General features: G+C 42.2%; 8 protein-coding genes and 1 pseudogene across 9 annotated transcripts; 5 read left to right on the top strand and 4 right to left on the bottom strand.

Annotated features, from left to right (window-relative positions):
* Positions 1-1,778: 1,778 nt before the first annotated feature.
* Positions 1,779-27,084, top strand: LOC306936383 (microfibril-associated glycoprotein 4-like; the record flags this gene model as incomplete). Its single annotated transcript, XM_079519875.1, has 2 exons — positions 1,779-1,811; positions 26,349-27,084. The coding sequence occupies exon 2, from the start codon at positions 26,371-26,373 to the stop codon at positions 27,082-27,084; it is 714 nt and encodes a 237-aa protein (XP_079376001.1). The 5' UTR covers positions 1,779-1,811; positions 26,349-26,370.
* LOC306936273 (microfibril-associated glycoprotein 4-like) lies at positions 2,177-2,880 on the top strand (annotated as a pseudogene). The gene has a single exon. The product of its transcript is annotated as a microfibril-associated glycoprotein 4-like (transcript).
* Positions 5,402-6,561, bottom strand: LOC306936272 (histone H2A-like; the record flags this gene model as incomplete). The annotated part of the gene is made up of 2 exons (XM_079519761.1): positions 5,402-5,771; positions 6,557-6,561. 2 exons carry the CDS (start codon positions 6,559-6,561, stop codon positions 5,402-5,404), a joined length of 375 nt encoding a protein of 124 aa, XP_079375887.1.
* LOC306936450 (cysteine-rich PDZ-binding protein-like) lies at positions 7,394-7,793 on the bottom strand (the record flags this gene model as incomplete). The annotated part of the gene is made up of 1 exon (XM_079519947.1): positions 7,394-7,793. The coding sequence occupies exon 1, from the start codon at positions 7,697-7,699 to the stop codon at positions 7,394-7,396; it is 306 nt and encodes a 101-aa protein (XP_079376073.1). The 5' UTR covers positions 7,700-7,793.
* LOC306936412 (histone H3.2-like) lies at positions 8,780-9,190 on the top strand (the record flags this gene model as incomplete). The annotated part of the gene is made up of 1 exon (XM_079519907.1): positions 8,780-9,190. The coding sequence occupies one exon, from the start codon at positions 8,780-8,782 to the stop codon at positions 9,188-9,190; it is 411 nt and encodes a 136-aa protein (XP_079376033.1).
* Positions 10,361-10,672, bottom strand: LOC306936442 (histone H4; the record flags this gene model as incomplete). The annotated part of the gene is made up of 1 exon (XM_079519939.1): positions 10,361-10,672. One exon carries the CDS (start codon positions 10,670-10,672, stop codon positions 10,361-10,363), a length of 312 nt encoding a protein of 103 aa, XP_079376065.1.
* On the top strand, positions 14,125-14,811 carry LOC306936389 (histone H1-like; the record flags this gene model as incomplete). The annotated part of the gene is made up of 1 exon (XM_079519882.1): positions 14,125-14,811. Exon 1 carries the CDS (start codon positions 14,161-14,163, stop codon positions 14,809-14,811), a length of 651 nt encoding a protein of 216 aa, XP_079376008.1. The 5' UTR covers positions 14,125-14,160.
* LOC306936439 (histone H4) lies at positions 15,812-16,136 on the top strand (the record flags this gene model as incomplete). The annotated part of the gene is made up of 1 exon (XM_079519936.1): positions 15,812-16,136. The coding sequence occupies exon 1, from the start codon at positions 15,825-15,827 to the stop codon at positions 16,134-16,136; it is 312 nt and encodes a 103-aa protein (XP_079376062.1). The 5' UTR covers positions 15,812-15,824.
* On the bottom strand, positions 16,850-17,251 carry LOC306936422 (histone H2A-like; the record flags this gene model as incomplete). The annotated part of the gene is made up of 1 exon (XM_079519917.1): positions 16,850-17,251. One exon carries the CDS (start codon positions 17,249-17,251, stop codon positions 16,868-16,870), a length of 384 nt encoding a protein of 127 aa, XP_079376043.1. The 3' UTR covers positions 16,850-16,867.
* Positions 27,085-27,846: the final 762 nt, after the last annotated feature.

Below are 27,846 nucleotides of genomic sequence, written 5' to 3'. Positions count from 1 at the left end.
GAAGATGGTGCTGACTGGCGTTTCACTTTTACTCTGTGTAGAGTTCTCAAAATCTGCACAAACCCGACCAGGCCGGACCCAACCCGATGTTTTTGGGCCGGGTCGGGCCTAACATCTATGCTAATTAGTCGGGCCGGGCCGGGCCTCGGGCCTGATAAGTTAGGGCCCAGTTAGGGCCGGGACTTAATTTTCGGGACCGATGAGAACTTTACTCACAACGCAATCATGGTTCCTATCAGTCACTGTTACAGGAATCCTCTGTCGGTTCACATTCCAAACACAGCAGAGAGTTTCCAGTAAGGAAGTTGTTTAAATATAGTAAACATGTTGTGTTGCTAAAGCCGATTAAGCTGATTCTACAAATGGCTTCTGAACCGGTGCTTATCAAACCATTTCATGCCAAGGACCCCCAACATGTTATTAGGATGCAGATTCCCCATCTGAAAAGGCCTTGTGCAAGGGACCCCCAACATGTTATTAGGATGCAGATCCCCCATCTGAAAAGGCCTTGTGCAAGGGACCCCGAGAAGAGAAGATCTTTGACAAAATATTTTTTTAAACATTTTCGAGATTTTTCAAACATGTTAAGAAACAGAAGATGTACAAGCTCACAGCACGGCACAAAGTGTCATGCACGCTGTGAGCTTGTACATCTGTTATTTTACAAAATCCCCAAATGACACAGGTGGTTTTATCCTGGGTTATGGAGTTAAAGGAGAAAACCACCCATTTTCAACATTTTACTATGTCATTAATATACCTTAGAGCTGTTGTGTGGAAATAATAAAAAGGTCCCCCCATTTTGTGTTTCCTAGAACTGTAATTATGAAAAATATCATTAACATGGTGAAACACATCTTGATGACATCATCAAGATGTGTTTCACCATGTTAATGATTTTTTTCAGACCTCTAGTTCTTGGAAACACAGAATGGGGGGACTTTTTTTTATTATTTCCACACAACAGCTCTAAGGTGCATTAATGACATAGTAAAATGTTGAAAATGAGTGGAATGCCCCTTTAATGTATACATTTTTTCTTTCAACCAAGCTCATATTCAAAACATGAATTAACATCATGAATAATCGTGCATAGCTTTTTTTACAGAGATACCGTCCTAGACAGGCGGTCATGCATTTTTGCATTTATTCAGAACATAATAATGATGATGAGGATAATAATAATAATAATTCATAATAATGAAAAAATAATAATGACAAAAATGGAAAATAAATATACTACTACTACTACTACTAATAATAATAATAATAATAATAATAATAATAATAATTAATAATGTCCACGTGCCTTTTTGATATTTGTCACTGTATTGGAGAACAGTCTCTGCATTACATCCATCCTTCAGGGAGCAGTTCAGGAACTTCAGGGGTCAAGTGTCTTGCTCAGGGACATTGCTGAGGCCTGGAATTGAACCTGAGATCTCTGGGTTCTGCGTATAAAAGTGTCTTGAGACAACTTGTTGTGATTTGACACTTTAATACAATTGAATTGGGTTCCAAGGCTGCATGCCACACAAGTTGTTTTGAAGTGTGTGTGTGTGTGTGTGTGTGTGTGTGTGTGTGTGTGTGTGTGTGTGTGTGTGTGTGTGTGTGTGTGTGTGTGTGCTGGCAGCCACAACTGGTCAAACCTGGTGCATGATACTTGTATCTGTCGTACAATCTCTTTACTGTCAATACATCAGCATCCTTATAAAAGAACGTCTTCAAACTCAGACTGCATTGAACCTTCTACTGCAGCTGAACATACACTGACACAGCACACTCAGAAATCCTTTGATCTGAACAACAAGGTGCAACTTTAAAGACTTCAAGAGTAGAGTAGAGTTTATTTATTTTGGTCATTAAAACAGATTAATACAGTGCCTGCTTTGTGGTTTTTTTTTGCAAAAATAAATATTGACCAAAAAGGTGTAGGCTGAAGCCTAAGCTTATTGTGCCTACCCTTCTAACAAATAAATGGCTTTCATAGGTAAAATAATACAACAAAGCAAACAACAGAAGGGAAAAACAAAAACAAGAAAACAAAACAAAAACAAACAAACACAACATAAAACAAAAAACAAAGCAAAAACAAGAACAAAGACAGACAGGAAAAAACAGTTAACAGGAACAAGACAAAAAAGAACAACAACAACAACAAAAAACAAAACAAAACATGCTACTTGTTGCAGTTCTGTTTCTGGCTGTAACAGCCCACTCTGCTCCGCGATGGGATATCGACCTGATTGTGGACTGTGATGAAATCTACAACAACGTCTCCACACAGAGTGGTGTGTACTCCATCTACCCCTACACTGCACCTGTCAAGGTCTACTGTGACATGGACACAGATGGAGGGACAGTCATCCAGAGAAGACTGGACGACACTGTGACCTTCTTCAGACCCTGGGCTCAGTACCACGCTGGGTTTGGAGACGCATCAGGCGAGTACTGGCTGGGACTGGAGAACATGCATCTCCTTACCAAGAACAACAAGTATTGCTGAGGGTGGACATGGAAGACTTTGAGGGAAACAAAGTGGCTACCTCTTACTCCTCTTTCTCCGTGGGTTCTGAGGCTGACGGCTACAAGCTGCAGATTTCTGGCTACAAGAAACAAAGACTAGGAGACTCACTGGCCTTTCACAATGGAATGAAATTCTCAACCTTTGACAAAGATCAGGACGGGCATAACAGGATGAACTGTGCAATTCATTCAGCAGGTGGATTTTGGTACAGAAACTGTCACCATGCTAATCTCAATGGTGTTTACCTGTGGGGACCGACGCCTCATGCAAATATTGGTGTAACCACGTTGTACTGGAAGGGTCCTAGATACTCCATGAAGGCTGTAGCGATGAAGATCAGACGTGTTCCTTAACCATGTTTAGGTTATCATGCATGCATCTTTGAAAAGCACAGCCGTGGTATAAAAAGGCATGATGCAATATATATATTTTTTTCATGTTTTTTCCCCTCCTACGCACAACTTTGTGTGTCTGTGTGTACCCCATCGCGATGATTTCATTGGCTGAGCAATGTGTGTACCCCAGAGATGATTTGATTAGCTGACCATGGAATGTGATGTACTGTACGTATGATAATGAGTGCCCCTCGCTTCACACAAGTGTCTCTTTGGGACTATCTGTTTAATCCTTAACTCATACAGTATATCTGTAGTGTATCTCACATTATTACAGTGGTGTCAGGGCTCTTAACTAAATACAAGATGTTGTAAACATACTGTATTGTTTCACCGTCATGAATAAAGAATGCATGCAAAGACAATTATTTGGTATCACATTATTTACCGGTCGGGTCTATAATGCATTATAATCATACAATGCATGTTAAGGGTTTAATGATGACACTCATTCTAAATGTTTATAAATATGCACAACAAGGTTTATGAAGTGTCATACTATATTATTAAGCTCAGCAGAACAGCACATTATAAATACCATACTTAGTCAGCTATACAGAGTGTTATACATTCTATTTTCTATTTATAATAATTGTACAGAGACCAAATACATATAATTATTTCTAGTTTAAGCTCTAATGTTGCTGCAAATTGTTTAAAAACCTGTGGCTAGCCAGTCCTTGTGGGCATAAACAAGACGCTGGAGTGTAAATTTAGGTTTGATGGTGTACGGTGCGTGTTCAAGTCAAGAATACTTAGGTATATATGTATGTCTGAATATAGCCCCTCTATAGAGCGTCGCAGTCCCGCCCCCTCGAGAGACCCGGAAAAGAAATCGCCGTTCATTATTCTCATAGACATTTCGTAAAGTATTTATTTAAAGACGGTTACGCCGCGGACAAAGCCAACTCGAGTCGTGACAACTCATGACAACACAAACAATATTTTGGACCAAACAAATAATTAGAAAGAAGAAAAAAACGGCAGGTTACAACACTTTTTTTGTTGTTTTTCTTCTTTCTAATTATTTGTTTGGTCCAAAATATTGTTTGTGTTGTCATGAGTTGTCACGACTCGAGTTGGCTTTGTCCGCGGCGTAACCGTCTTTAAATAAATACTTTACGAAATGTCTATGAGAATAATGAACGGCGATTTCTTTTCCGGGTCTCTCGAGGGGGCGGGACTGCGACGCTCTATACACTCTTAAAATGGCCAATATATGTCTGTTATGCTGTTCAGAACTTCAGACTAGTCTCCACTGGAAGGCAGTGTTGGACGAGGGAATAAAGTATATTTAAAAAGGAAAGTATGTGGCCATGATACATTCTGCATTTATATAACTGCCAGAGTAAAAGTCCAGGGTGTACAACTAACTCACTTTGAAGTTCGAACGTGTTAATATCTTCCAGCAAGAGACACATTCCACGAATGTAAAATCTTCAACTTACACAATTCCACGAATGTAAACTACCGGTATAAGTCATTTAATAGGCAACATTTTCTGTATTGTCTAGAGAGCGAATTCGAGTAGATGTCTAGACCTACTGTACTGCTACTTTTACACACATTGTAGGCTACATTTGGGTAGGCCTATGATTACAATTTAAATAGTTTTAAGGAAAATACCGCTATTAGTCCCAACATGTGCTATTACTTTCAAACAGCTTTATGGCACACATGTATAACAATGCTATACACCCTCCGACTGCATATATTCATTGCCCATTTCAACTGTTTTATTATATTTTGATATAAATGTATGTTTTCTCATGCCAATGAAGCTCCTTTGAATTGGTCAGCATAATTAACACTCCTTGATTCAGTTTGGGATATACCATACAGTCTTATTACCCACTTCATTCATGTCACATAATTACACACAGCCGTTTGTGATCGAAGTCAGAGTCTAGAGACCTCACTCATCCCTGTGGTAGGCCTGCATTGGTACAAACTGGTCAGACATGCATGGCCATAGAAATGTAATAAATGTGAGTTCTATCGTCCCCCAAACTGTAGGGGTAAACATCAGCCCTGGAAGCACCACAGACAACGATGTACAAATGAGCGACCTTTATTATAATGCTCGACAAGTACATAGAAATAGTATAGTATGCGGAATAAGTATGAATTACAGTATATTAACATTAACACCACCAGTAAAACCAGGTATAAACTACAGGCCTATATAAATACAATGTCTCTTAAATAATCAGTGCAACATACAGGAAATACACAATACAATGTCTCTTAAATAATCAGTGCATCCATGCCGGCAAACCCTACAGCAGCCAGACTTATATATGCGTGAAGTGAGACTATTATTCGGCAAAATTACTTATAGTATTTTATAACACGAAGGCACATAATTTAAAGTAGGCTTTATGTTTTCACGGGTAAAATGGAAGAGTCTCTTTATATGGAAATATTGGGTGGCTCTTAAAAGAGCCTTTGTGGGGTTAGTTAACCGAATAAAGCAGATTTATTTCTTGGCGGCTTTCTCGGTCTTCTTGGGCAGCAGAACAGCCTGGATGTTGGGCAGCACACCGCCCTGAGCGATGGTCACTCCACCCAGCAGTTTGTTGAGCTCCTCGTCGTTGCGGACGGCCAGCTGGAGGTGACGGGGGATGATACGACTCTTCTTGTTGTCACGGGCAGCGTTTCCAGCCAACTCCAGGATCTCAGCGGTGAGATACTCTAGCACCGCAGCGAGGTAGACTGGAGCTCCGGCTCCGACACGCTGGGCATAGTTGCCTTTACGCAGCAGCCTGTGGACACGACCCACGGGGAACTGGAGCCCGGCACGTGATGAGCGGGTCTTAGCCTTCGCCCTGGCCTTTCCTCCGGTCTTTCTTTTTTTTTTTTTTTACAAGAACAACAATCTGTTCTACTTTATTATCACAAGGCTTTTTGTTTACATTCACCATCACTACATTTGTTTGTATTTGTAGGGTGAGTGGGTTGAGGGAGTGCTTGCTAATTCTAGGAACTCCAAATATCACCTACGGCTCGGTATCAATGTAATAACATATACGTTTTGCGGATTCACCGTTTTGCCCGTTTACATTTAGATGGGAGGAAACAGCGTTTTCAAAGATTTCCACTCTGGAAAGTGTTGTCACTTTGTTGCGTTTTCACCCCGCGAAAATGGCGTTCTCGTCTAAAGCGACCCCAGCAAACGATACTTTATTTTGCTTTTTTTCTATGAACACCGTTCTCGTGTAAAAGGGGCCTTAGTCTATAATAGTGGTGCATTCAACTAATCGATATGGCAATATATCGAAACTCCGGACGATAGGTGAATCGATCGAGAGGCTGCTGTATCGATACGGCAATAAACGGCATGAATTATCTGGGTGACGCCGTGTTGACAAACGTACTTCTGTTCAACGTTATCAAAGCCCCCCTTGAAAGTTGCACTCCCTTCCCAGACCCCTTGTTAGGATGTTTAGACATTTTATTTTAATTTAAAGATCTGTGGGCCTGAAAGTGTTTTATTGTATTTGGGCAACATGGTCATTATTTTGAATAAACGTATAGATTCAATATATATATATCGTATCATGGCCTCTGTATCGTGATACTGTACATATCTATCGTGAGATTGCAAGCAATATCCAATAGAAAAAAAGCAAACCTCATTCCCAGATTTATCTCCATCTCACGAGGAGATGGTGCCTGGAAAATGACTACTGCCTGTCCTGAAGTAGTTTCACATAGCCAGACGACCAGATAACTCCACCTAACAATACATCGGGGGACACCTAAATTAAAAATAACTATCGCAGAACCAATGCAACCAATGCAAAGACGTTAGAGCAGTCCTATGGAAATCTGGGAACTAAATCGTTACCAAGACATTTCTTCACCAATGTGTTTCTAAAGGTGTCTAATAACATGTACTAAAAGTTTGAAATTCAACTCCCGTGGGAAAGTTGAGTTATTAGCATAATATGTGACCATACCCTTAACATCGTATATAAGGCAAAAAAGTCCAAATTTCATCATTCTTTAAGTAACATATGAAACTAGGGTGTTTGCATGATTCAGAATTCATTCCAAGCATTAGTTTTGCACAAAACACTCCTTGGGAGGAAAACGGCCACACAAACATGATGAGGTCAGCACATTTGGTCAAGTGGATATGGCCTAAATTAGCCCAAGGAGTGTTTTTTGTGCAAAAGGAATGCTTGGAATGGATTCAGAATCATGAAATCACCCTAGTTGCATATGTCACATGCTACTTAAAGAATGATGAAATTTGGACTTTTTTGCCTTATATAGGATGTTAAGGGTATGGTCACATATTATGCTAATAACTCAACTTTCCCACGGGAGTTGAATTTCAAACTTTTAGTACATGTTATTAGACACCTTTAGAAACACATTGGTGAAGAAATTTCTTGGTAACGATTTAGTTCCCAGATTGGTCAAATACCTGCTAAAATGCCCTTACTATATTCTTCTCAAACCGTCAGACAGATGTCTGTTTGTAATTCTTGGTGTCCAGAACCTTCCTTCCACACATGGCGCAGATCCCTTTCTTATAAGCACAGCCCTGGCAGTAGTGTGAGCCAGACTGGTGCACAGAGCTCTTACAGATCCTGCAGATGGCAAAACCAGTCTTGCTGTAAGGGTCAAACCTGGCTTTCTTGGATGTCAGCATCTTGTTCTCATTCAGCTTCCGTCCACCGCTCTCTGTCGTGTTTCTGGCTCCATCCTTCCAGGTATCGGGGGTGATGATTCTACCAAGCTTCTTCTCGCACTTTTCGCAAACCATATTTTGTCTTTCTTTGTTTTTCTCAAGGCTTTGTGTTGTTTGGTTTGTTTAGTGAAAACACTAGAAGAACATTATTAGCGTGATTAGCGTAGTATCGTAAACTTCCGGCAGCATCTGTCCTTCCACTTCCTTTATTTCTGGAGTTGAATCTCGAAGAAATGTGCTGAATGATAGGCGCGCGAGACCTTTTATATCTTCAACAACACAGAGGATAGTACTGTCTGTATGTGCGGGTGTGCGCCCCACCAATCATAACAACGGATGAGAGCGCGGGCAGAGTGTGTATGAGCTTCCAACCAAGTAGTAGTAGGCGCGTGAACATGATCCTCCCAAAGAAGGAGGTTCCTGACCAGAGACGATTACTCAGATCCAATGAGATAAAAAGCAACAGTTTGCGCCCTTTTTGCTACAACTCATATTCCAGAGAGAGAAAATGGCAAGAATCTAACAGTTCCAGACCACTCATAAATAAGAAGCTTCTTATAAACTCTAAACTGACTCTCTTTGACTTTGTCATTTAGTGCCACATTGCTTGGCTTCCAGTGCCTATATTCAAGTGCAATGCATATTTTAGTTTAGTCCACAATCGACACTTCTGTGCAGCAAAGCACCAACATGTCCAAATATTGGAAGTTTAACCACATGAATATGCTGTGAATATATAATGTGAATTAGATGTTAATTATTTCGTGAAGATCCCTACTTTCTTATACACAAGTAGGCCTATACATACAGTTTGATTGAATTTGAACTGTACATACATCCCTGTTTCATGTGTTATTTTGTCACAAGTAGAAATGCTTATTTATTTATTTTGCCCCATATCATACAACATGCAGAGTTAAAGTATTTTCTTTGTTCAGTTTGTTGTATTTATTACTTTGCCCCAGTCCAGTACGCAATGACTTTTGTAAGTGTTTCCCTCCAATCGGTGCCAGTGATGCAGGGTACCTCCCCAAACAAGGAGGCCCCTGACCACTGACCAATCAGAGAACAACTGCGTCTCAGAAGTGCAAATAAAAGCAGCAGTTTGCACTGTAATAATAAGCATTCTATTCAACTTCTTTAGAAGGGAACAAGATGGCAAGAACCAAGCAGACCGCTCGTAAGTCCACCGGTGGCAAAGCGCCCAGGAAGCAGCTCGCCACCAAGGCAGCTCGTAAGAGCGCGCCGGCAACAGGTGGAGTGAAGAAGCCTCACCGTTACCGTCCCGGTACAGTAGCTCTGAGGGAGATCCGACGTTACCAGAAATCCACCGAGCTGCTGATCCGCAAGCTGCCCTTCCAGCGCCTGGTGAGGGAGATCGCACAGGACTTCAAGACCGACCTGCGCTTCCAGAGCTCTGCAGTCATGGCTCTCCAGGAGTCTGCCGAGGCTTATCTGGTCGGTCTGTTTGAAGACACCAACCTGTGCGCCATCCACGCCAAGAGGGTGACAATCATGCCCAAAGACATCCAGCTGGCCCGTCGTATCCGCGGAGAACGTGCTTAAACCTTTCTCACACTAGTAGAACCCCAAAACGGCTCTTTTAAGAGCCACCCATCTATTTATTTTAAAGAGCATTTCCCACACGAGTGGCATATGAGCAATGAAATAATATAATATTTCAGACGCTAATCTCTTCTTCCACTAAAGATCCAAATTGTTGCATAATTGCCACGTCAACACTACACTGGTTAAGATGCCCCCCCCCCCTCTTTAAATCAAACATGAATTTGGCAGTTGGTGGCTAACTGCTGCCACTGTTCACGTGATACAGTGATATACAGAGGGTGGCGCTCAATGAGTCAGTGTTGTCTTTGTTTCTGCATAATGTTCTCCCGCCTGCCTGATCTATTGTCCCGCTAAAATAGTTCTCCCGCATGCCTCGTATAAGATTGTCCCTCTAAAATATAGACTAGGGCAGGGATTACATTTTGATGAGCACATTTAATTAATAGCTCTATTCGACGCTCCAATTTAAATCCCGTTTTTTAACACTTTCTATAGTCAGTCCACTTACTGCAGTCAGTCTATTTGCTACTAATCTGATATATTATGATCATGATGTCCCTGACCAGTCTGTACCAAACAAAGCAATCAAAATTTGCAAAATTGAAGCAACTCAATTTATCCCCAACTGTATCCCAACAATTGATATATGCTGGCAAATCTGTGAATTATTAGGCTTTATAGTCAAATAAATCTTGCATCTTTATATTGCAGTTTGCACTGCAAAGATGTGGAATAAAAACATATATATTATATATATTGCATCTTTATCTTAATCGTATAATTTGCACTAGTGTTATATTTCATATTCGCGTGATATTTGTGCATGTTTTTTGCTGAAGTTAAATGTGCAATAGTTTTGGCATTATATAAGCGGTTATAAAACGTGGCATGGTGAGTCATGGCTTCAGGCCAACGGATCTAACCCTTAACAGGCGCTGGGGACTCGATAGGGCGTGGTGTCGCAAATTATATACAAATAAAAGTAAGACATTTAAATGCGGGAGTATGATGTACAAGTTTGACATGCAAGAATACGTAATCACTGTCAGTCCATGAATCATGGCTCACAAACAGACATTGCCTACTTGAATGGAATAAACTCTGTATAGCGCATGTGGGCGGCTCTTAAAAGAGCCTTTGGGTTGTTGGTTGATCAAGTCAGCGTTATTAACCTCCGAATCCGTACAGAGTACGTCCCTGTCTTTTCAGAGCGTAGACAACATCCATGGCGGTTACGGTCTTTCTCTTGGCGTGCTCGGTGTAGGTGACGGCGTCACGGATCACGTTCTCCAGGAAAACCTTGAGGACACCGCGGGTCTCCTCGTAGATCAGACCGGAGATACGCTTCACTCCGCCACGGCGAGCCAGACGGCGGATAGCGGGCTTGGTGATTCCCTGGATGTTATCACGAAGCACCTTGCGATGGCGCTTGGCGCCTCCTTTTCCAAGACCCTTTCCTCCTTTCCCTCGTCCTGACATTTTGAGTTGCGCTGTAGTTGCAGTTAGAAAACTGAGTGATTTTAAGAGTTCAGAGACTTGCCCTTTTATGTGTGTTCTGAGGACGTAAGGGAGGACATGCCGAGCGAGCTGTGGGCTGCGTGGGCGTTACTAACTCCGCCCCCCACAACACACACGCACACACACTCTGCTATATAGTCAGCTGCTCTATCTATGTCATATAATAATGTATTAATATGTATGTGATGTATTCCTAAAGTACACATATACATATATTTTTTATATATATTTTTTTTGTTTGACAACAAATATTGTTAGCCTTGATGACCTTACATGCATGCAACAGCTAAATAATGTAATTTTGATAGCATGTACTGTAGATATATAGCACTCTAGTGTAAAATCATAGGTTCATTGTACAGATATTCTACTGTTAGACAGATGTTGTGTTTTTGATCCTTGATTGCATTTGATGTATTACCATGTTACCACCTACATTGAAATTGAACCTGTAATCATGTATACATTTCAGTGTTACAAAATGCATTTGTGAAATTTGCTCTGGGTCAAATGTATTTCTACATTTCATGACTTCATGCAATTTATTGCACAATGAGATAATTCTGATGATGTAAAGGTGGACGGGTTACTAGGTTACCGTTATTTCCCCTTGTATACTAGCCTACCATTACATTTAGAACAAAACATTGAACCAGAACCACTGGCCAAAGGCAATAGCAAAGGTGGATTCACATGTGTCAATATTCATTAGGTATGAGCATGTTTGACTAGTAACTAATGTGTGCCAGGGTTTTTTTCTTTTTTGATGAGAACATCAGCATAGATAGGGCAGCAGCAGAATTGTTTTAGCAACAAATCAACTTTGCAATAATATTTATAAAGGCAAACATTTTAAGCTGGTTGTTATTCCAGTGACCATTACATAATTTATAAATAAAGTAAAGATAGGATACTCTTGTAAAAGAATGTGGTTGGCTCTTAAAAGAGCCTTTTGTGGGTATAAATATGGTGCAGACAGTTTACTTCTTTGCTGCCTTGGGTTTGGCAACCTTCTTGGCTGGAGCTTTCTTGGCTGCTGCGGGCTTCTTAGCCACTTTCTTGGGGCTCATGGTGGCCTTCTTCGGGCTTTTGGCCGCTACTTTCTTGGCGGCAGGCTTCTTGGCTTTCTTGGGTGATTTCTTGGCGGCTGCGGGCTTCTTAGCCGCTGCGGGTTTCTTGGCTGCAGCAGGCTTCTTTGCTTTGACTGCTTTCTTAGCAGCAGGTTTCTTTACCTTCACCGCTTCTGCCTTGTTCATCTTGAAAGAGCCGTTCAGGCCGGACGCAAGCTGGACCAGGGTGCCTTTAGCGACCAGGCTCTTGACAGCGATCTTAACGCGGGCCTTGTTGTTCTCCACATCGTAGCCTACAGCAGCCAGAGCCTTCTTGACCGCAGCTAGGGACACACCGCTCCGCTCCTTGGAGGCGGACACGACGTTGACGACCAGCTCAGCGACGCTGGGGCCGGTCCACTTGGGTCGGGGTGGTGCCTTCTTCTTGGCTGGTGACGGAGCTGGTGCTAGCCTCGGTCCCAGGCCCACTGGGACCGCGCTGCTCCAGGGAGCACCAGGGAGCCGGATCACCAGGTCGCACCAGGTCCAGGGAGCGCGTGCTTCGCATGGTCCTTCGTGATAACATCCAGTCTCGGATAGGTTGCTCTTCATTCTCTCAAGTAAACTCTCACAGACTGATGCTGAACGCTCTGCAGGGGCTGGACTTAAACACCACATGAGAACCATTTAGAGTCAACACACACAGGCCCTCTTCTCTCTTGTGCCACTTGTAAAACTTGTAAAACAAGTTATAACAACTACTGTGTATATTATTCAATGGGACAAAGAGCTGACCAGTTAACACACATGTGCCTTTCTGTCATGATCTAAGATGAAAGCAGTGCACTCCTTTTTAGTAATAACCTCAAAACATCACCCGTCTACAGTCAGAGCACAGTGTTGCCTCTGTAATTTTTCTTCTAAAATATTGTAAACTATGTTGTAATAACAACAATACTCACAATCAATTTAGTAGACATTCCTGGCGATGAGATACCACAAACTATACTTTTGTTATGTCATCCATGTTGCTATAAATATAATGTTTTATGACCACAGTAAACACACTCCAGTTCAAGGAAGCATGGTGGTGGAGTTGATCTCAAATTCCAATGACAGAATGACAGCTGTTGGGAAACTTGGCAAATTTTGGACAAATAACTTACTGTGATCAGTAAGGTAGTCCTGGAATGAGACTCTTCTGTACAAATGCAGAGAGGAGAGTTTTGGTGTAAATATAATCTGCATGTCTATCAGCGTTTGCTTCTCAAAGTGGAGGTGGGGGTTGAGCGTTGAACATGTTTCTAGTATTGGGGGAGATTTATTTTAATGGTGTGTTAAATGTGTTGTCTAAGTTCAGCTGTGTTTTAGACTCTTAACTCACATGTGCACAGTAGTGGGAGATTTATGTTAGCATGTTATGTAGACAACACTAGAATTGTATTGTATGTAGCCACAGCACTTTATAGTATAGCATAGTATAGTATACGTATAGTTTATACTGTATGTATAGTGTCATTATATAGATATTCCACTGTTACGTTCTTAGCTTACGCATTTACTACTTTCTATGTATGTGATGTATTGCCATGCTTTTTGTAAATTTAATATAAATTGCTCTGGATTAAGAGTGTCTGCTAAATGCATACATTTTATACAGAGTACAATGAGTACATTTGCTTTGCAGCATGGCACATCATGAAGTATCTAGGCCTACCTGAGAAGTGTCTCCATAATCAAATATACATATACAGTTTAATTTATAGAAGATTTAAACACTCTTAGTTTTCTGATCACACAGTGAGTTATTTGTCCAAAATTAGCCAAGTTTTCCAACAGCTGGCATTTTGTCATTGGAAATTGGGATCAACTCCACCATCAGGCTTTCCTTGAACGGGAGTGTGTTTACTGTGGTCAGAAAACCTTATATTTATAGCAAAACGGATGACATAACAAAATCATAGTTTATGGTATTGCGTCACCAGGAATGTCTACTAAATTGATTGTGAGTATTGTTGTTATTAGAACATAGTTTACAATATTTTAGAAGAAAAATGACAAAGGCAACACTTTGATCTGACTCTAGACAGGTGATGTTTTGAGGTTATTACTAAAAAGGAGTGCACTGCTTTCATCTTAGATATATTCATGACAGAAAGGCACATGTGTGTTAACTGGTCAGCTCTTTGTCGCATTAAATAATATACACAGTAGTTTGTTATAACTTGTTTTAGTCGAGGAGAAAACACAAGTGGCACAAGAGAAGAGGGCCTGTGTGTGTGTTGACTCTACATGGTTCTCATGTGGTGTTTAAGTCCAGCCCCTTCAGAGCTTTCAGCATCAGTCTTTGAGAGTTTACTTGAGAGAAGGAACAGCAACAACCTACTATCCGAGACTATAATGGCAGAAGTCGCACCAGCACCAGCTCCGTCACCGGCCAAGGCCGCCAAGAAGACACCAGCACCAGCTCCGTCACCGGCCAAGGCCGCCAAGAAGAAGGCAGCACCCAGACCCAAGAAGACCGGCCCCAGCGTCGCTGAGCTGGTCGTCAAGGCCGTGTCTGCCTCCAAGGAGCGGAGCGGCGTGTCTCTGGCTGCGGTCAAGAAGGCTCTTGTTGCCGGTGGCTACGATGTGGAGAAGAACAAGACCCGCGTCAAGATCGCCGTCAAGAGCCTGGTCGCTAAAGGCACCCTGGTCCAGCTCAAAGGCACCGGCGCGTCCGGCTCTTTCAAGATGAACAAGGCAGAAGCGGTGAAGGTAAAGAAACCTGTTGCTAAGAAAGCAGTCAAAGCAAAGAAGCCTGCTGCAGCCAAGAAACCCGTAGCGGCTAAGAAGCCCAAGAAGGCGGCAGCTAAGAAGCCCGCAGCCGCAAAGAAATCACCCAAGAAAGCCAAGAAGCCTGCCGCCAAGAAAGTAGTGGCCAAAAGCCCGAAGAAGGCCGCCAAGAGCCCCAAGAAAGTGTCTAAGAAGCCCACAGCAGCCAAGAAAGCTCCAGCCAAGAAGGTCGCCAAACCCAAGGCAGCAAAGAAGGCTGCTCCCAAAAAGAAGTAAACTGCCTGCTCCATCTTTATACCCACAAAAGGCTCTTTTAAGAGCCAACCACATTATTTTATAAGAGTATACTATCCTCACTTTTTACGTCATGGTCACATGTTGGCACTGGAATAATAACCAGTTTATGGCTTTATACATTTTCGTATGCCTTACGAGCAAAACTATGGACCCTTTCTAAAATATGTATTGATAATATGTTTTGCAAATATCAATTCGGCTGCTGGCCTATATGATGCTCTGATCCAAAATACCGCAGTACAACAAAATATTCAAGGCGTGGTATTACATTACATCAGATAAAGGCTACATGTCATCAGATTAATATATCAAAGTTACCCACGTAATAAAATCAATACATTCAGATAGATAAATAACATTTTGCAAATCCCCCCCACCCCTAATAAATATTGACAATTTGTGAAGCACTGTTTTGCTATGGCCATAACCACTGTTTTGTAACCCGAAATAGCATTTAAATTGAGTAGTGCCATTACAAATGTAATAGCAAAACAACTAAAGAGAAAAACAGGTAACACGTCCACCTCATATTGAAATTGCCAAGTTAGACATGTATCATGTGTTCTGCCTATATCTCACAAATTCATCAAATGCATACAAATAGTCATCAAGGATGAGAAAATAACTGTAACAGTAGAATATCTGTAGTCAATGAACCTATGAGTATACACTATAGAGTGCTGTGTCTATATAGTACATTATACATGCTATCGAAATAACATAGTTTAGTCTTTGCATAAATTCGTCGAGGCTAGATTTTATAATATGATATAGAATATAGATAGTTTTCGTGCGTGTGTGTGTGTGAGAGAGAGAGGTGGGGGGCGGTGTTAGTAACGCCCACGCAGCTCGCTCTGCCTGTCGGGGTTAGTAACGCCCACGCAGCTCGCTCTGCCTGTCCTCCCTTACGTCCTCCGAACACACATAAAAGGGCAAGTCTCTGAGCCCTCAAATCACTCAGTTTTTTAACTGCAACTACAGCTGAACTAAAAATGTCAGGAAGAGGGAAGGGAGGAAAAGGTCTTGGAAAAGGAGGCGCCAAGCGTCATCGCAAGGTGCTTCGTGATAACATCCAGGGAATCACCAAGCCCGCTATCCGCCGTCTGGCTCGCCGTGGCGGAGTGAAGCGTATCTCCGGTCTCATCTACGAGGAGACCCGCGGTGTCCTCAAGGTGTTCCTGGAGAACGTGATCCGTGACGCCGTCACCTACACCGAGCACGCCAAGAGAAAGACTGTGACCGCCATGGATGTTGTCTATGCTCTGAAGAGACAGGGACGCACTCTGTACGGATTCGGAGGTTAATAACGCTGACTTGGTCTACCAACAACCCAAAGGCTCTTTTAAGAGCCGCCCACACTATCTCTACAGAGCCGATTCCATTATACAATTTGTAGAACCTTTTTAAGATTTGTGCTTTACTAGTCAAACAGTGTTTATCAAAATGTTTTCCTATGATCCGTAGACAGTTAAGTCTGCCGTTTTCTGAAAATTCCAATACCCTAGCTTTATACACTTCACTTTTCAATACTTTTTATAGTTAGCAAGCTACTGACTTTGCATAGGCAAAATTGTTTCATTGGCCGGCTGGTTTGTGCTGATTGAAAATACTAGTCTGTTGCAATCTGACCAGTTGAACAATACTGTTGGGTGTGGACGTGGCTGAGCGTGGGTATATAACTGGTACAAACTGGAGACATGGGTCATAAAGTTACAAATCGTCTGAGTTATTTAAATTTGATGTAGACTTAGTATTATGAATACAGATAAGACATGTGCATAATAACACAGGATCAAAGCAAAATATGCATTTATCTAAAAGTATTGTTATTTGGGTCCCTTATTTAACTACTTTTTGGCTGCTGTTGACGCAGACAAATATAAAGTCCGCCTTATTTACACTACAGTTTCATATTAAGCGACGGAACTAGTAAACTGTGTGCTCCTCAAAGACATTGGAAATTAACCTTTACATGGAAATAGTGGGTGGCTCTTAAAAGAGCCTTTGTGGGGTTTGTTAAACGAATGCAGCAGATTTATTTCTTGGCGGCTTTCTCGGTCTTCTTGGGCAGCAGAACAGCCTGGATGTTGGGCAGCACACCGCCCTGAGCGATGGTCACTCCACCCAGCAGTTTGTTAAGCTCCTCGTCGTTGCGGACGGCCAGCTGGAGGTGACGGGGGATGATACGACTCTTCTTGTTGTCACGGGCAGCGTTTCCAGCCAACTCCAGGATCTCAGCGGTCAGATACTCGAGCACCGCAGCGAGGTACACTGGAGCTCCGGCGCCGACTCTCTTGCCATAGTTTCCTTTACGCAGCAGCCTGTGGACACGACCAACGGGGAACTGGAGCCCGGCACGGGATGAGCGGGTCTTAGCCTTCGCCCTGGTCTTTCCTCCGGTTTTCCCTCTGCCGCTCATTTTGATGTAGGTTTATTTCTGGAGTAAAATCTCGAAGAAAATTGAGAAATATGATGAGGAGAGGCGCGCGAGAGCTTTTATATCTTCAACAACACACAGCCTATTATTGTCTGTATGTGAGGCGGTGTGACCCACCAATGAATGAGAGCGCGGGCTGAGTGTGTATGAGCTCCCGTCCAATCAGTGCTAGTGGCGTGAATGCTCCTCCCAAAGAAGGAGGTTCCTGCCCATAAACGGTGTCTCTGAGAGAGAGAGAGAGAGAGAGAGAGAGAGAGAGAGACTAGACAGTACCAAAGAGAGAGTATGGTGGGTATCCCATATGGAGTATGGGAGATTGGGAGTTGAATAAAACCCTTATAATAAGTTAATTGGTGCAGCAGAGGATAACACGAGAGGCTCAGTGATACGATTTATTAAAGAAACAGTCTGTAAGTAGGAAATTGAGAGTAACAGAAGGGGGCTGTAATGCAGCTATTTGGATGCCAACCACCAAAAAAACCCATGAAGAAGAAGAGAGAATGGCAACAACCATGTCCATGGCTCTATGAATTACGGAATGAACACTTACATGACAGAATGGTGATGAATTAAGTGAACAAAATAAAAGGCAATGATGGCCAGATCAATGACACAATAACAGGGATATAACTACAACTGAACCCTAACATACAAGAACTAAACACCCCTTCCCGAAGTGAGTGAAATTATAAGGGGAAGCAAAACAACACATAAACTAACATAACTAAACAGACACAAATAACAGAATTTATCAACTAATATTTACAAAAAAACACCCAAAGTGATCCCTTTCTCATGATATATTCCATGCTGGTGGTGGTGGCTCAGGGGTAGAGTGCCTGGATGGTTAACCATAAGGTTGCCAGTTCAAACCCGGGCACCCCCAAAGTTAGTGTCAAAGTGTCCTTGAGCAATACACTGAACCCCTAATTGCTCCTGATGTGCAGGTTGGTGCCTTGCATGGTTTCTGTCACCATTTGTGTATGAATGGGTGAATGTAATGCACAATCTATGTAAAGTGCCTTGGATAAAGGCGCTATATAAATGCACCATTTACCATTTATTCTACCCAGACCCAGTGGTCTGAGTGGGTGCAAATCCTTCTCTCAGTGTGAAATCAAGATCCTCTCCAGTTATGTCCTTAATGTCCAAAAATCTCCCAGCCGTGTCCAGTACCATTTTGATTTATTTATCCTGCATCTCCACCACACAGTTGATAAACGAGATAAACTTTATTTTGTCCATACATATCATGTCTTGTCCATGTCTGTTTGTTTCGCTTTTTATATATACTTTATTGAAAATTATTCAGGGTTTTTTACAATGTATACATGTATATTACATCAAAGTACAAAAATCGATCAAGGCATTTCAATACAAAAGGGTTTCTTTTCCTTTTTTTTTTTTTCTTCTTTTTTTTTCTCCACAATGTTAATAAGTGCCATGGTGTCAGTTTCTTTTTTTTTAAGTCCAGAGTTCTTTGTCTTTTCAGTTCAGTTCGTATCTGTTTAAACACTACCTCTCCTGCATGTGATGACCTCCTGGTGAATCACCATGGCACTTCTGGTGTTCCATAACTTGTTAACTACAGTGCAAACAATAGACCAATAAAAGTTGTTCTCCATGACATTTTTTCCATAAAAACACCATACATTACTGCATTATACGTGATCTTAACATTAAAACCAATTATTGACATTTTCCCCCAAACCTCTCTAGACCTCTGGCAGTCTACTAGCAAATGCTCTAACGTTTCATCTGTATTACAATTTAGAACGGGGCATTTAATAGTTTTAACAAAACAGCTCCATCTTACCACCGCTCTTACTGCTAGTCTCCTCACAGAGACCAGCCACATCACATCCCTCTTTTTTTCGGAGATGTTTCTACTACTCAAATTTTTTAAACACACCCGCTTTTGGTTATCATCAAGGTTCCTGTAGGGGAAAATGCCACCGTACAGGTCCTCACATATTTTGCCATAAATGCATTTACTTGACATTTCTGTCCAATCTATATTCAGATGCGCAGAATTAAACAACAAATCACCATACATCACTTTAAAATAAGGCACTGAGCTTCTTGCCCGGCCCTTCTTTTTGGTCCAGCTCAGTGCCTCCCCTATCCACATAGCCCTCCGTTTAAAACCAGCTGCTACATTTTTACAAAACGACATTTTTTGTTTAAGTCCTAAGTCCACAGCCCCAAGGCCTCCATTATTTGTACTCTTATACAATAGGTTTCTCTTTGTAACGTCTCTAGTGGTTCCCCATATGAAATTAACTAGTGTTTTATTTATGTGTTTCAGTGTCTGGTCCTTGGGAGGAAATATAGTCGCCAAAAATAGCAGTTTTGCCAATACATATGTCTTAATAATCATAATCTTTGTTCTATAACAGCATGATTTGTTTTCCCATTTTTCTAAGTCCTCCATTATTTCTTTATCTTTATTATCCCAGTTTTTTTCATAACTTCCATTATTACTAAACTAAACCAGACACCTTCAGTCTTATCATGGTTTAATCTGGAACCTGAGATCTCTTCAGAAAGTGCTAAGTGCTCATGTATGATGTCTAATTCATTCTTATTTTTAATTATGATGGTGATATCGTCGGCGTAAGCCAAAACAACGACTCGCTCGCCACCACTAGTTTTTATACCTGTGAGCCTTTTATCATTCTTGATCTTATGTAATAACGGATTAATAGCTAAGATATAAAGTGCAGCGGACAAGGGGTACCCTTGTTTCACACCCCTCTTAATTTCAAAGGTCTCTGTTAGAACACCATTTACATTAACTTGAACTGTGGACTGGACATACAACAATTTGATCAGATTAATACAATCATGATGGAAGCCGTATACCTTTAAGACCTCCCACAAATACTCTCTGGAAATGAAATCAAAAGCTTTTTTCTGGTCTAAGCTTATAATAAAAAAAACCTCATTTGTATACCCACTTGTTATATCCCTTAAAATACCCAAGTTATCCCACATCAACCTTCCCTTAATAGCACATGTCTGTTCTTTTTCAACAAGTTCTTCTAGATCTGTATTTAATCGATTAACTATTATTTTTGCAAGTATTTTATAATCTACATTCATTAACGTAACATGTCTCCAATTATCTAAATTATAAGATGTGCTTGATGACCCTTTTTTATATATAAACGATATAACCCCATGGTAGAACGATGAATGCATTTTGCCTTCCTTGATCCCATCATTATATACAGAGGTTAGCAGTTCTACTAATTCATTTGTGCAGGAGAGATATATCTCATTAGGCAGACCATCAGGGCCTGGGGATTTACCCTTACTCAACTGGACAATTGCGTCCCTCACCTCATGTTTGGTGATTTCCCCACCCATAGAGTTACGGCCAACCTCCCTCAAATCAACTGAATCAAGGAAAGCATGCAATTTATATTCATCAATTGTAGTTTTCTGGTACATTTTTTCACAAAGCTTTCTAACCGTTTCTCTTTTCATCTTCTCATCTTCTACCATATCACCATTTTCATTTACAATTGCGCTGACATGTTTACTTTGTAGTTTCTTTTTATACATATTTATTAGACAAAGTGCCCTTGCATCATTTCCCTCCATTCCTTTCACTGCTTGTGCATATGATATTCCCTTATTATTCTCCATGCTCCTCTTTGCATCTCCTTCCTTTATCCTTTTCGGACACTTTGATGCCCCTGTATAGTGGTTCCATTTTAAAGTATTTTATTGAATTTCCACAAATTACAAGGTATCACAGTACATCAATATTCAAGGCTTCGAAAAACATTCAAAAACAGGCTGTTTGTCATAAATACATCAATGTTACAGTTTATATGTAAAGTGTGCAAGCATATGACACCATGCTTTGTGTGCCATGTGTGTCTATTTGTAAGCACATAAACCATCAAAACCAAACATTCAGTTAAAAATACATTTTTTGGGGTAAACAACTGTTACGTGCCACGTAGTGTAGTTTGTGTAGGGTTGCTCTGTATTCCTCCCCTGTCTCTCCTTCCCTCCACTCTCTCATTCTCTGCAGGTTTGAAGTCCCCAGTCACCTGACTCCTCCCTCATCCAATCACCACCACCTGCTGCCTATAAAAGGCTGAGTCCCACCTTGGCTTACTATCTCAACCAGTACACCTCACTGCTGCATCATTTTTGTTCCCCTTTGACCCCAGAGCAAACCTTATGTTTTAGTGTATTGTTCTACTACTAATGTAAATTCTATACTATATGCCCTGCCTTGGGACAGGTAAGACAGAACCTTGTTAAGCACACTTGTAAGGGGTGTTTGCCACCACATGTATTTTGAACTAAGTTTTGGTTAGAGTAGTTAGGTAGGCAAGCTTTTGTTTTACTAATTGTCTAGATAGTTAGTTAGTCTGTCTTTTGTTTCCCTAGCTGCTTCTTTTGTTATTTTGGCAACACCCGTGTCCCCTGGCAGTGGCTTAATTGTTTTTGCTTTATTATATGCTTCGTGCATATATTTTGACCACATGTAAATATACCTCAAATCAAGAGTAAAAAAGCACATCACCTTTGGTGACTCTAAACCTGTGTTGACTCTGTTTATTTGCAACTCCAATGCTTGATATCCCTTTTTCTTACATTGTTGTGAAACCCTAGCCTCTAGACCTGTCATAAGACTATTTTGTCTAGGGGTTTCGTAACAACAACCAGGAGGTGAAACCTGGTCCTCACATCAAGACACCGCTCACCTGTATAGTAATTCCCTTTGCAGTGCATGCACTCTGGCTCTTGTGGGCTACACTACAGGACCCAGTACAGCTCACCTCACCACATCTCCCACACGTCCTAACACCTCTGCAGACTGCCTCAGCATGACCATATTCCTGGCAGCAAAAACATCTTAGGTGTCCCCTCTCATATGGCCTGACCTTGTATGTGACGTATTCCACATAAATTGTTTCAGGAAGTTCATCAAAAGCTCTGTAGAATCTGCACCTGGCTCGCTGATAACAAACTATCTCTACACATGGGAAAAACTGAATCCATTATCTTTGGATCAAATAGTATGTAGCATGCTCTCTCTCTCTCTCTCTCTCTCTCTCTCTCTTGCTGCCTTGCTCTCTCCCACGTTGTTAAATTACACCTATTTCCGGTTTATAACCTGGTTAAAATGTGCAGCATTGGGTAAAGGGGAGACACTATATTGTGAAGGGACGACAGGATGAGGAGAGGTGTTGTTGCTGCGTTATTGTCGCGAGTAGTGGCTGTGTGCGATATTGACCAGTCAAAACTATTGATATCAATGTGTCAATGCATCAACAGAATAATTATGTCATAGGTATACATATGGGGGCCTCATATTTGGTCTTGAAACGGGCCTCCGGATTCAGATTCCTGAATTCGGCCTCCAGATTCCTGGTTCTTTTAGATCTCCTTTTAAAACACCTTTCTGTTTGCCGCTGCCTTATACACAGTTATTTCCCCCCCTTTCTCCTCTTTTTCCAATGAATAGACGCTCGAGGCATCACCAAAGGTTTAGCTGTTTATTCGCAGACCCTGAAGTGTAGTGTAACAACAAGTAGGTCTATATGCCACCCAACCTAATAATATACTGTAGCCTATATTCTATAAATGTTAGAGGTGAGTCGTTTGAATGCCTTTTTAATCCATCAATGAATACCTCATCATCGTCTTGGGTCATCCTTCTGCAGATATTATTGGAATGCATGAAATGATACGAATAGCTCTCTCTCTCTCTCTCTCTCTCTCTCTCTCTCTCTCTCTCTCTCTCTCTCTCTCTCTCTCTCTCTCTCTCTCTCTCTCTCTCTCTCTCTCTCTCTCTCTCTCTCTCTCTCTCTGCACTTAATGTTTGATATAGTGTGTGTGTGTGTGTGCGCGCGTGCGCGTGTGTGTCACTCGAGCGTGCGTGCACACGTGCGCGTGCGTGTTTACCCCAGGAAGATAATGGTGTGTGTGTGTGTGTGTGTCACTCGGGCGTGCGCGCGCGTGTGTGTGTGTGTGTCGTGCGCGTGTGTGTGTGTCGCGCGCGCGCGCGCGTGTGTGTGTCACTCGCGCGTGCGTGCACACGTGCGTGTTTACCCCAGGAAGATAATGGGGATCCTAATAAAGTCCATAAACAGAGCGATGTACCTTTTTTTTTGTATCCTTTATTTACCCAGGGAAGTAGCTGAGCACAGGTGCTCATTTTCAGCAACGCCCTGCACACAGAAACGCACACACACCCACACACACATTAAAACCTGGGAGCTGACCAGTACAACCACAGTCTTATACTGTTGGCCACTAAGCAGCTCCAGGGGGAGCAGTTGGGGGTTCAGTGCCTTGCCCAAGGGCACTTCAGCGGTGTTGGGTGAGTGATGACAATCACTTCCCCACCCAGATTTTTCCTGCCCGTCTGGGGAATCGAACCTGCAACCTTTCGGCAACAAGGGCACTCCTCTAACCCTTAGTCCACCGCTGCCCCAAACAATGTGCATTGTGCACACACGCAATGACCTCACCACCACAGTGACACTGCCATGCACCAGCGAGGCGTGCGTGTGTGCACATTGTGTATTTGTATTGTGTGTGTGTGTGTGTGTGTGTGTGTGTGTGTGTGTGTGTGTGTACTTTTTTCAATTGATTAATTTAAGATTTATTGAGTTCTCATACACAAGTAGGCTATGCAAGTATGAGAACTGTAGTATATAGAAGTATATAGCTAGAAGTGTATATTTGTAAGTCTCTAAAAATATTTTGAAAATAGCAGATCTACAAGTGTCCTCAGCCCCTCCTGCAAGGGCTGTGTGTAAAGGACCCCCTCTAAAATGAGAAGCTGCATCTCAAAGGGCTAAATGACCTCTCTGTACATTCTGACCTCATTCTGAACATAGACGGTCTACCTGTACAAACTCACAATGAATCACAATGCAACACGATGAGCTGTCAATCATGGTCCCTGTCTGTCACTCTTACAGGAATCCTCTGTCGGTTCACATTCCAAACACAGCAGAGAGTTTCCAGTAAGGACGTTTTTTAAATATAGTAAACATGTTGTGTTGCCGTGGAACTTAACCCATTAAGACCTGAGGCTGATTCTACAAATGCCTTCTGAACCGGTGCTTATCAAACCATTTCATGCCAAGGACCCCCAACATTTTATTTATTTGGACGCAGATCCCCCATCTGAAAATGCCTTGTGCAAGGGACCCCGAGAAGATCTGTGTCAAAAATGTTAAGAAACAGAAGAAAATAACAGATGTACAAGCTCACAGCGTGTCACTTTGTGCCGCGCCGTGAGCTTGTACATCTGTTATTTTCTATTAGCCCAAAATCCCCAAATGACACAGACGCTTTTATCCAGGGTTATCGAGTTAATGGATATGTTTTTTTTTTCTTTCAACCAAGCTCGTATTCAAAACATGAATTCACATGAATAATCGTGCATATAGCTTTATTACCGAGACACTGTCCACAGGTTATTCAGAACATCATAATAATAATAATAATAATAATAACAATACTAAATACTATTATTATTATTATTGTGGTATTTGTCACTGTATATTTGGAGAACAGTCTCTGCATTTCTTCCATCCTTAGTGACAGGAGCAGTGGGCACTATGGGGACAGTGTCTCAGGGAGCAGTCAGGGGTCACTATAGTCTATGGGGACAGTGTTTCAGGGAGCAGTCAGGGGTCAAGTGTCTTGCTCAGGGACACTTTGAGACATTGCTGAATAGAAGCCTGGAATTGAACCTGAGACCTCTGGGTTCTGCGTGTGCACATGCCTACCGGCATGTGCACTGCCTACCGGCATGTGCACTTAAGCCTCTCCAACTGATCCAAAACGCCGCAGCTCGTCTGGTCTTCAACCAGCCAAAATTCTCACATGTCTCCCCCCTGCTCCGCTCCCTGCACTGGCTCCCAGTCGCTGCCCGCACAGAATACAAAACTCTGATGCTGGCATTCAAAGCAACCAAAGGTATGGCTCCCCCATATCTTGCAAGCATGATTGAACCCTACAAACCCTCCCGCGCACTCAGATCAGCCAACGCAGGAAAGCTGGAAGTACCCTCACTAAAAACGCCGGGACAACGCTCCACACGTCCCAAACTCTTCTCCCTTCTGGCCCCAAAACTGTGGAATGCACTCCCCGTTGCAATCAGAACTGCAGCATCACTCCCAATCTTCCGCCGTAGTCTGAAGACCCACCTTTTCAGACTCCATCATGGCCCATAGCACTTATCCTACCCCCTTAGATAGCACTTTTTAGACTTAGATAGCATTTGAAACAGACTTATAGCATGTCATGTAGACAGCACAATAATTGCATTGTATGTAGTCATAGCACATCATAGTACATATGTATAGCATAGTATAGTATATATGTATATTTAATATGTATAGTGTCATTATATAGATATGTTCTAGTTACGTTCTTAGCTTACGCATGTTTCTTGATAAATGCATTTTATATATGTGATGTATTCCCATACTTTTGTTCTTGCCTAATGTAAGTCGCTCTGGATTAAGAGCGTCTGCTAAATGCCTAAATTGTAAATTGTAAAATTGTAAAGTGTCTTGAGACGACTTGTTGTGATTTGACACTTAATTACAAATCAAATCAAATCAAATCAAATCAAATCAAACTGTATTTATATAGCATATTTAAAACAACAGAAGCTGACCAAAATGCTGTACAGGTAAAAACAAACAGAACATCAACAGCGCCCATCAGCGCACAGACAAGTAAAGGCTCATACATAGTCTGGATTTTTGTTTTGAATTGTGTGTGTGTGTGTGTGTGTGTGTGTGTGTGTGTGTGTGTGTGTGTGTGTGTGTGTGTGTGTGTGTGTGTGTGTGTGTGTGTGTGTGTGTGTGTGTGTGTGTGTGTGGGCGTGGGCGTGGGCGTGCATGCTGGCAGCCACACTGGTCATACCTGGTGCAGAAAACTTGTATCTGTCGTGCGATCTCTTTAGTGTCAATACGTCATCATCCTTATAAAAGAGGGTCCTCTAACCCAGACTGCATTGAACATTCTACTGCAGCTGAACATACACTGACGCAGCACACTCAGAAATCCTCTGAACAACAAGGTGCAACTTTAAAGACTTCAAGATGCTACTTGTTGTTGTTGCAGTTCTGTTTCTGGCTGTAACAGTCCACTCTGCTCCTCGTTGTGATCTCAACCTGGTTATGGACTGTGATGAAATCTACAACGTCTCCACACAGAGTGGTGTGTACTCCATCTACCCCACCACTGCACCGGTCAAGGTCTACTGTGACATGGACACAGACGGAGGGAAGTGGACCGTCATCCAGAGAAGAGTGGACGGCACGCTGAACTTCTACAGACCCTGGGCTCAGTACCAAGCTGGGTTTGGAGACGCATCAGGCGAGTACTGGCTGGGCCTGGAGAACATGCATCTCCTCACCAACGACAGAAAGTATCAGCTGAGGGTGGACATGGAGGACTTTGAGGGAAACACGGCGTCTGCCTCTTACTCCTCTTTCTCCGTGGGTTCTGAGGCTGGCGGCTACAAGCTGCAGGTTGCTGGCTTCAGTGACGGAGGAGCAGGAGACTCACTGACCCCTCACAATGGCATGAAATTCACAACCTTTGACAAAGATCAGGACACGAAGAGCGCCGACAACTGTGCAAGTCATTATTACGGTGCATTTTGGTACAAGGCCTGTCACCATGCTAACATCAATGGCGTTTACCTGTGGGGGCCGACGGCACATGATGCAACAGGTGTAGTCTGGTACCACTGGAAGGGTTGGAAATACTCCCTGAAGGCTGTAGCGATGAAGATCAGACGTGTTCCTTAAACATGTTTAGGTTCACATGCATCTTTGAAAAGCACAGCCGTGGTATAAAAGGCATAATGCTTAGCCATGCGCTTCATCTTTTTGTTTGTTGTTTCTCTCTCTTTGGGACTGTTTAATCCTAAACTCATAGGTCCTCATTCACAACGGCGTTTACGCTCATACCGTTACGTAACGTGAGCGGAGCGTGAGCGGACAGGCATTTACGTGGATTCCCACATTACGTGGGAATAAGCCTATCTCACAGAATTTCCCCGCCCCCCTAAATACGCCCCCTTTCGGGGTTAGTGGTGATAGCGTGACGTCACTCCATAGACGCTACATGTTAAAAGAGGTTATTTAAGAAGTCTACAACTTTTGTTTTCTCAAGGTAAGGTTTGTTCTATCTGCTCGACCTGATTTACCATCTTGTTTGCTTCATAATAATATTGGTCTGTCACATTTTTACATTAGAAAATGTACTTAGATTCTCCAGAGAAAAAAACGTGTAAATGCCCATGTTAAAGTCACCACTATTTACCGGAAGTGGGCGTGAAAAACGGGCTGTGAGATAGGCCTATTGAGACACACGGGGACTACAAATTCCACGCCCCCAAATGAGACAGCGTCCCCACTTCTGGTCCGTTTCAACTGTGTACTGCAGCTGCCAATGCAATCCCTATGAGAGGCATCATAAAATACCCTTATTTCACTGGTTCATTACTGAGGCTGTAGCGATTTATTTTGTGTTCGAATAATGTGTCCCATATGTTTTATTTGTCCTTT

The sequence above is a fragment of the Electrona antarctica genome, assembly GCF_951216825.1.
Source record: "Electrona antarctica genome assembly, chromosome: 14".
In the NCBI taxonomy this organism is placed as follows: domain Eukaryota; kingdom Metazoa; phylum Chordata; class Actinopteri; order Myctophiformes; family Myctophidae; genus Electrona; species Electrona antarctica.
This window is presented reverse-complemented; position numbering and strand designations above follow the sequence as displayed.